This window comes from Oncorhynchus masou, chromosome 28 (assembly GCF_036934945.1).
Source record: "Oncorhynchus masou masou isolate Uvic2021 chromosome 28, UVic_Omas_1.1, whole genome shotgun sequence".
NCBI lineage: Eukaryota > Metazoa > Chordata > Actinopteri > Salmoniformes > Salmonidae > Oncorhynchus > Oncorhynchus masou.
In genome coordinates, this window is record NC_088239.1 from 72,357,856 (window position 1) to 72,367,235 (window position 9,380).

Consider the following 9,380-nt stretch of genomic DNA (forward strand, 5'->3'; position numbering starts at 1 on the left):
CTCTCTCCCCCGTCTTACTTTCTCTGCTCTCTCTCCTCTCTTTCTCTTCTCTCTCTCCCCTCTTTCTATTCTCTCTCTCCCCCGTCTTACTTTCTCTGCTCTCTCCCCCGTCTTACTTTCTCTGCTCTTCTCTCTCTCCCCTCTTTCTCTTCTCTCTCTCCCCCGTCTTACTTTCTCTGCTCTCTCTCCTCTCTTTCTCTTCTCTCTCTCCCCCGTCTTACTTTCTCTGCTCTCTCTCCATCTGTCTCTGTCTAATATCTCTGTAATAGTGGTCTCTGTTGTATGTGTATGCATGTGCTATATGCTGTGTACTGCTGCCTACATGTCAAACTGTCCAACTCACATCAGTGACTGATGTCACTCAGTTAAGCCCCTACCATTGGTCTGTCTGCCTCCGATCTGACAGCAGGCCTTCGTTGACCTTTGAAAATGACGAGTCACTCAGGGCGAAGCAGATATTGCACTCTATCCTCAATGTAGTGCACTAATTTAGGCCAGAGGCCTATGTGGCTAACCGTGGCCAAAAGTAGTGCACTATAGTAGGGATTAGGGTGCCATTTTAGACAGAGACTTAATGTATTGTTCACTAAATGTATATGATGTATAGAGGTGATCATGTCAAAGTGCTCTGTGAAGGAAAAAGGTTTGTGTGTCTTCAGGTCAGTCGGGCCGAGAGAGGCAGATTTAACTCCTACAGTGCTGTTACTGGTGCTGTTACTGCCTACCGATGAGTAAAGGAGAGCGTCTCTCTCTCTCCCCCTTCTGCCCACCCCTCTCTCAGCCGTCACTCCCCCTCTCTCCCCCTCAGTGGCGTCCCCCCTCCACGACGCCTCTCCCTTAAGAGATTCTCTCTGTTCTCTCGCTTTCCAGGTAAAGAACCAACCAGCCTAAGAGGTGGTAACATGGGGGAGGGGGGTGGGGTCACTTTATATGCCAAAATCACATTTAAGTTTCCCTCCCATCATCCTCTTCTTCAGAGCCCTGCTCCAGCAAGTACAACCTGATAGACAAACAGTGTGGAGATCCACTAGAATATCTATCCCTTACATACAGGGGCAGTTAAACTAATGGTTTGTTTTACCTGTTGTTTTTTGTTTTAAGGAGAGTAAAACACAAACATTTTAACTCCCAAACGACTCTTAATTCCCAAGATCTATTCTTTCTCTGCTGGTTTTATTCCCTCTGGAAACCAGGAGTTACAAAGGTTTAGTAATCCAATCAGGCCCACAGTAGCCTGGACAAACCAGGCTGGACGCTGAAAAATAAAACAATTGGCTAAACATTGAAAGCCGGTCGAGATAACAGTCAGCGGCACTAATGCTAGTTAATAACTCTATTTTAGCATAACGCATATCTACGCTCCACTACACTCTCAGTGGAGTGGGGTGGTATTGAATTATTCATGCTTTGGTGACCGAGCCGGTCCTCTGCAGTCATCTCTCACTAGGAGGGACTGAGTGATGTGGTGCAGTTCTTACGCTGCCCAGTAATTGCGGATGCTGACAGCTGAGCCCCTATACAGTATGTGATGCTAACAGACCGTGTGCCACATCAGGTCACATCAGTGTGTTTGTCCCCAGTCAGCAGGACAGAGCAGAGGAGCCTGGGACAACATTACTCCGTTCAGTGCCGTTGACGGGTCCTATTTCAATAAGGTTTAGGGTTTACAAGTTATATATTATGCATCTTTCCTTTCTTCCTTGGTCTCTTCCTTGGAATAATAGCTTATCTACTTTCCTCAGTACTGGTTTCACCAACCTTATGTTAGATCAGTAATGTGGACGTTAGGAAGGAAGTATGGAAGGTAGGGCAGTAGGAAGGAAGTATGGAAGGTAGGGCAGTAGGAAGGAAGTATGGAAGTTGGACAGTAGGGAGGAAGTATGGAAGTTGGACAGTAGGGAGGAAGTATGGAAGTTGGACAGTAGGGAGGAAGTATGGAAGTTGGACAGTAGGGAGGAAGTATGGAAGTTGGACAGTAGGGAGGAAGTATGGAAGGTAGGACAGTAGGGAGGAAGTATGGAAGGTAGGACAGTAAGGAGGAAGTGTGGAAGAAATGACAGTGGTGAGGAAGTATGGAAGGTTGGACAGTAGGGAGGAAGTGTGGAAGAAATGACAGTGGTGAGGAATTATGGAAGGTTGGACAGTAGGGAGGAAGTATAGTAGGTAGGACAGTGAAGAGGAAGTATGGAAGGTAGGACAGTAGTGAGGAGATATGGAAGGTAGGACAGTAGGGAGGAAGTATGGAAGGTAGGACAGTAGTGAGGTAATATGGAAGGTAGGACAGTAGGGAGGAAGTATGGAAGGAAGGACAGTGGTGAGGAAGTATGGAAGGTAGGACAGTGGTGAGGAAGTATGGAAGGTAGGACAGTAGGGAGGAAGTATGGAAGGTAGGACAGTAGGGAGGAAGTATGGAAGGTAGGACAGTAGGGAGGAAGTATGGAAGGTAGGACAGTAGGGAGGAAGTATGGAAGGAAGGACAGTGGTGAGGAAGTATGGAAGGAAGGACAGTGGTGAGGAAGTATGGAAGGTAGGACAGTAGGAAGGAAGTATGGAAGGTAGGACAGAAGGGGGAAGTATGGAAGTTGGGCAGTAGAGAGGAAGTATGGAAGTTGGGCAGTAGGGAGGAAGTATGGAAGGTAGGACAGTAGGAAGGGTATATGGAAGGTAGGACAGTAGGGAGGAAGTATGGAAGGTAGGACAGTAGGAAGGGTGTATGGAAGGTAGGACAGTAGGGAGGAAGTATAGTAGGTAGGACAGTAGGGAGGAAGTATAGTAGGTAGGACAGTAGGGAGGAATTATGGAAGGTAGGACAGTATGAAGGAAGTATGGAAGGTCGTACAGTAGAAAGGAAATATGGAAGAAATGACAGTAGGAAGGAAGTATGGAAGGTAGGACAGAAGGGGGGAAGTATGGAAGGAAGGACAGTAGGGAGGAAGTATGGAAGGAAGGACAGTGGTGAGGAAGTATGGAAGTTGGGCAGTAGGGAGGAAGTATGGAAGGTAGGACAGTGGTGAGGAAGTATGGAAGGTAGGACAGTAGGGAGGAAGTATGGAAGGTTGGACTGTAGGGAGGACTTATGGGAGGTAGGACAGTAGGGGGGGTATATGGAAGAAATGACAGTAGGAAGGAAGTATGGAAGGTTAGACAGGAGGGAGGAAGTAGGGACAGTAGGGAGGAAGTATGGAAGGTAGGACAGTAGGGAGGAAGTATGGAAGGTAGGACAGTAGAGAGGAAGTATGGAAGGTAGGACAGTAGGGAGGAAGTATGGAAGTTAGGACATTAGGGAGGAAGTATGGAAGGTATGACAGTAGGGAGGAAGTATGGAAGGTAGGACAGTAGGGAAGAAGTGTGGAAGGTATTACAGTAGGGAGGAAGTATGGAAGGTAGGACAGTAGGGAGGAAATATGGAAGGTTGGACAGTAGGAAGGAAGTATGGAAGGTTGGACCGTAGGGAGGAAGTATGGAAGGTAGGACAGTAGGGAGGAACTATGGAAGGTAGGACAGTAGGGAGGAAGTATGGAAGGGGAGGACATGAGGGAGGAAGTATGGAAGGTAGGACAGTAGGGCGGAATTATGGAAGGTAGGACAGTAGGAAGGAAATATGGAAGGTAGGATAGTAGGAATGAAGTATTAAAGGTCATACAGTAGAAAGGAAGTATGGAAGAAATGACAGTAGGAAGGAAGTATGGAAGGTAGGACAGAAGGGAGGAAGTATGCAAGTGGGGGCAGTAGGGAGGAAGTATGGAAGGTAGGACAGTAGGGAGGAAGTATGGAAGGTAGGACAGTAGGACGGAATTATGGAAGATAGGACAGTAGGAAGGAAGTATGGAAGGTAGGACAGTAGGAATGAAGTATTAAAGGTCATACAGTAGAAAGGAAGTATGGAAGAAATGACAGTAGGAAGGAAGTATGGAAGGTAGGACAGAAGGGAGGAAGTATGCAAGTGGGGGCAGTAGGGAGGAAGTATGGAAGGTAGGACAGTAGGGAGGAAGTATGGAAGGTAGGACAGTAGGACGGAAGTATGGAAGGTAGGACAGTAGGAAGGAAGTATGGAAGTAGGGGCAGTAGGGAGGAAGTATGGAAGGTATGACAGTAGGGAGGAAGTATGGAAGGTAGGACAGTAGGGAAGAAGTGTGGAAGGTATTACAGTAGGGAGGAAGTATGGAAGGTAGGACAGTAGGGAGGAAATATGGAAGATAGGACAGTAGGAAGGAAGTATGGACGTTTGGACCGTAGGGAGGAAGTATGGAAGTGGGGGCAGTAGGAAGGAAGTATGGAAGTGGGGGCAGTAGGAAGGAAGTATGGAAGTGGGGCAGTAGGGAGGAAGTATGGAAGGTAGGACAGTAGGGAGGGTATATGGAAGAAATGACAGAAGGAAGGAAGTATGGAAGGTTGGACAGGAGGGAGGAAGTAGGGACAGTAAGGAGGAAGTATGGAAGGTAGGACAGTAGGGAGAAAGTATGGAAGTAGGGAGGAAGTATGGAAGTTAGGACAGTAGGGAGGAAGTAGGCACAGTAGGGAGGAAGTATGGAAGGTAGGACAGTAGGGAGGAAGTATGGAAGGTAGGACAGTAGGGAGGAAGTATGGAAGGTAGGACAGTAGGGAGGAAGTATGGAAGGTAGGACAGTAGGGAGGAAGTATGGAAGGTAGGACAGTAGGGAGGAAGTATGGAAGGTAGGACAGTAGGGAGGAAGTATGGAAGGTAGGACAGTAGGGAGGAAGTATGGAAGGTAGGAAGTATGGAAGGTAGGACAGTAGGAAGGGTGTATGGAAGGTAGGACAGTAGGGAGGAAGTATGGAAGGTAGGACAGTAGGGAGGAAGTATGGAAGGTAGGACAGTAGGGAGGAAGTATGGAAGGTAGGACAGTAGGGAGGAAGTATGGAAGGTAGGACAGTAGGAAGGGTGTATGGAAGGTTGGACAGTAGGAAGGGTGTATGGAAGAAATGACAGTAGGGAGGAAGTATGGAAGATTGGACAGTAGGGAGGAAGTATGGAAGGAAGGACAGTGGGGAGGAAGTATGGAAGGAAGGACAGTGGGGAGGAAGTATGGAAGGTAGAACAGTAGGGAGGAATTATGGAAGGTAGGACAGTAGGGAGGAAGTATGGAAGGTAGGACAGTAGGGAGGAAGTATGGAAGGTAGGACAGTAGGGAGGAAGTATGGAAGGTAGGACAGTAGGAAGGGTGTATGGAAGGTAGGACAGTAGGGAGGAAGTATGGAAGGTAGGACAGTAGGGAGGAAGTATGGAAGGTAGGACAGTAGGGAGGAAGTATGGAAGGTAGGACAGTAGGGAGGAAGTATGGAAGGTAGGACAGTAGGGAGGAAGTATGGAAGGTAGGACAGTAGGCAGGAAGTATGGAAGATTGGACAGTAGGGAGGAAGTATGGAAGGAAGGACAGTGGGGAGGAAGTATGGAAGGTAGGACAGTAGGGAGGAAGTATGGAAGGTAGGACAGTAGGGAGGAATTATGGAAGATTGGACAGTAGGGAGGAAGTATGGAAGGTAGAACAGTAGGGAGGAATTATGGAAGATTGGACAGTAGGGAGGAAGTATGGAAGGTAGAACAGTAGGGATTGGAAGTATTTTCATGATATTGGAGCAGGGTCAGGTACTTCGAATGAGTGATACCAATTTCGCTGGACCACACAGTACAGATTGAGGAAAAGGAAGGAGGATGGAAGGAACTTGCTGGATGGGGCTCTAGGTGGAGCCACTGCTCCACGGCACTCCCTCTCATCTCTGACCTTTAACCCCTGACCCCTTCTACCTAGTTGCCTTAACCACTGGTCTAGGTTCAGATGTTTTCTCATTGCCCTACTGGTTACATTTTGGGTAATCTGATCCTAGATCTGTGGTTAAAGACCATCTTCTTCCTTGCGCCACTACTACCTGATCCTGTCACTAGCATAGAATGTAGAGTTCTATGATCACTGCTCTACTTCTGACCCTCCCTACTTCCTATAACTAATAGTTCTCTAGACCATTCCCCTAGGCACTTGTGTAGATCTAAAAAGAGTAGATGGGTACAGGCAATACGAGGCCAGTTTGACCCAAAGACAAGGTGGGCTCGACCTCACTACCTATCCAATGTTTTCAGAAGTGTGCCTAGAAGGAACGAGCTACACACTCCTTCACCCCACCTCCCCAAACCAACACACACACACTCATAATGTCCAGACCCCTTCCCCCTCCCGCCTCCCGCCAAGCCAATCAGAGCCTCGTTTGCATGGCAGGCAGATCCCAGGGCCATAAACTCAAGATCAAACACCACAGAATCCTGGTTGTTGATTGGTAGCCATGATGCCATCATCCTTGGTCCTGGCTGTTGATTTGGTCCCCATCACTCCCGATCCGTATATAACCACTTCCTCCTCTAATCATCAGTCAATCATACCCAACCTGTGTCTTTGTGTTTCCATATGTTTGTGTTGCATATACCTGTTGCTCTCTGCTGCTGTGTGTGTGTTGCTGTTCAGGCCTGTATTTTGTGTGTGTGTGTGTGTGCGTGTGCGTGTGTGCGCGCGTGTGCTGTCTGTCCACTGACTTCATCTGTGTCTGAATTACTGCTGTCAGAGCCATGAAATTCTACTGTACAATCATGCTCTGCTCTGTTCTCCTTTCCTCTGTTCTCCTCCTCTGTTCTCTTCTCCTCCTCTGTTCTCTTCTCCTCTGTTCCCCTCTCTTCTGTTCCCCTCTCTTCTGTTCCCCTCTCTTCTGTTCCCCTCTCTTCTGTTCCCCTCTCTTCTGTTCCCCTCTCTTCTGTTCCCCTCTCTTCTGTTCCCCTCTCTTCTGTTCCCCTCTCTTCTGTTCCCCTCTCTTCTGTTCCCTTCTCTTCTGTTCCCTTCTCTTCTGTTCTCCTCTCCCCTGTTCTCCTCTCCCCTGTTCTCCTCTCCCCTGTTCTCCTCTCCCCTGTTCTCCTCTCCCCTGTTCTCCTCTCCCCTGTTCTCCTCTCCCCTGTTCTCCTCTCCCCTGTTCCCCTCTCCCCTGTTCCCCTCTCCCCTGTTCCCCTCTCCTCTGTTCCCCTGTCCTCTGTTCCCCTCTCCTCTGTTCCCCTCTCCTCTGTTCCCCTCTCCTCTGTTCCCCTCTCCTCTGTTCCCCTCTCCTCTGTTCCCCTCTCCTCTGTTCCCCTCTACTCTGTTCTCCTCTCTCCTGTTCTCCTCTCTCCTGTTCTCTTCTCCTCTGTTCTGTGTTCTCCTCTGTCTGTGCACGGGCATGCATGTGTGTTTACCTAATATGTGTGTGTGCATGCATTCATGTTGGTGTGAGTGAATGTGTGTGTTCTTGTGTGAATGTGTATAGGTGTATTATCCCAAGCTCACCGTTCTCTCTCCCTCTCCGTATCCCAGAGTTCCGTTCTCCTACTCACAGTAGTGGTCTGAACCGCTCGGCGTCGCTGAGCTGCACTGAGCGTGGCGCTCCCGGAGAATGCAGCTCAGTAACCGCTAGCAACACGCAGCTCACCACCTGCCAGTACACACCAGACTTCTACGTACGTGCTCTTACTGACCTGCAGTATGTCAAGGTAACACTCTCAACTTTAACCCCTGACCTTGACTTTTAACCTGCTTATAACTCTACATATATCTTAGTCACCTTCATGCTGACAGCACTATTCTGTCTAGTAGCCGCACATGCTTGGGTGAGGGTTTGTTTTTTAACAGGGCCTTGGTCTCTCTATTCTATCTCCTCCTCACTCTGTCGCTTTCTTCTCCTCACCTCAGATCACTCGTTCCCAGTACCAGAATGGTCTGCTGGCGTCCAGGCTGGACAGCACCCCCCAGTCACCCGAGGGGAGCCACCCCCACCTGGACAGCACCTCCGCATCCCTGCCCCCCATCACCACCCCAGCCCTTCCCCGCACCCCTCTCCCCTTGGCCACCCCACCCTTCAAACACCCCCTTGCCATCCCTCAGCCCACCCCTCCTCCCACCGACCGTACCCCCTTACCCCAAACCACCATCCCCACCCAAGTCAATCCCCGCCCGTCCCTGCCCCAATCCACCCCTCCTCCCATAAAAGGCAAACCTCTGCCCAAGACAACCCCTTCCCCCTTCTCGGGTGCACGCACCCCTCACCCACCTCCATCTTCCTCCTCATCCTCTCTCCCCCACCTGCCTCATCCCCTCACCTCTCTCCCCCACAAATCCCCCCCTTCTGCAAGGCAAGGGGGGGAGAATGGGCCAGGGGGGGAGAATGGGCCAGGAGAGGAGAATGGGCCAGGTGAGATGACCTCTCTGCTCTCTGAGCGGCCACAGAACTGCCTGGGTGGCACACGCAGACCCAGCTACCCACAAACACACACACAACACCCTCACACACACCAACACCCGCACACACACATGCACACCATCAGTCACGCACACACCGAGAGCACCATCTGACAACTACCCCTGCGGGGGTTTGTTAAGATGTGTTAAAATAAATACACACACATTATTCCGTTCGTTCTCAAGTTCTGTTGGCTCTGACTGACACTATTCCTAGAGCACTGGAAGATTCTAAGGAGCAAGGTGCATTATGGGAATCCTCCTGGCCCCTATCCTCCGTCTCTCCTCTGTCCACTATCCTCCCTCCTCTGTCCCCTATCCTCCCACCCTCCCCTGTCCCCTATCCTCCCATCCTCCCCTGTCCCCTATCCTCCCATCCTCCCCTGTCCCCTATCCTCCCTCCCTCCTCTGTCCCCTATCCTCCCTCCCCTGTCCCCTATCCTCCCTCCCTCCTCTGTCCCCTATCCTCCCTCCCTCCTCTGTCCCCTATCCTCCCTCCCTCCTCTGTCCCCTATCCTCCCTCCCTCCTCTGTCCCTTATCCTCCCTCCCTCCCCTGTCCCCTATCCTCCCTCCCTCCCCTGTCCCCTATCCTCCCTCCCTCCTCTGTCCCCCATCTTCCCTCCCACCCTCTGTCCCCTATCCTCCCACCCTCTGTCCCCTATCCTCCGTCTCTCCTCTGTCCCCTATCCTCCATCTCTCCTCTGTCCCCTATCCTCCCACCCTCCTCTGTCCCCTATCCTCCCTCCCTCCTCTGTCCCCTATCCTCCCACCCTCCTCTGTCCCCTATCCTCCCACCCTCCTCTGTCCCCTATCCTCCCTCCCTCCTCTGTCCCCCATCTTCCCTCCCTCCTCTGTCCCCCATCTTCCCTCCCTCCTCTGTCCATTATCCTCCCTCCTCTGTCCACTATCCTCCCTCCCTCCTCTGTCCCTTATCCTCCCTCCTCTGTCCCTTATCCTCCCTCCTCTGTCCCTTATCCTCCCTCCCTCCTCTGTCCCTTATCCTCCCTCCCTCCTCTGTCCCCTATCCTCCCACCCTCCTCTGTCCCCCATCTTCCCTCCCTCCTCTGTCCCCCATCTTCCCTCCCTCCTCTGTCCATTATCCTCCCTCCTCT

General features: G+C 50.8%; 1 protein-coding gene across 1 annotated transcript in view; it reads left to right on the top strand.

Moving 5' to 3' along the window:
• Nucleotides 1-8,394, top strand: part of LOC135518203 (metal transporter CNNM4) — a 41,373-nt gene extending 32,979 nt beyond the window's left edge. The window contains exons 6-7 of the mRNA XM_064943185.1: nucleotides 7,347-7,522; nucleotides 7,722-8,394. Coding sequence (XP_064799257.1) covers nucleotides 7,347-7,522; nucleotides 7,722-8,381 — 836 coding nt within the window. The 3' untranslated portion in view covers nucleotides 8,382-8,394. The remainder of the gene's footprint in view (nucleotides 1-7,346; nucleotides 7,523-7,721) is intronic.
• Nucleotides 8,395-9,380: the final 986 nt, after the last annotated feature.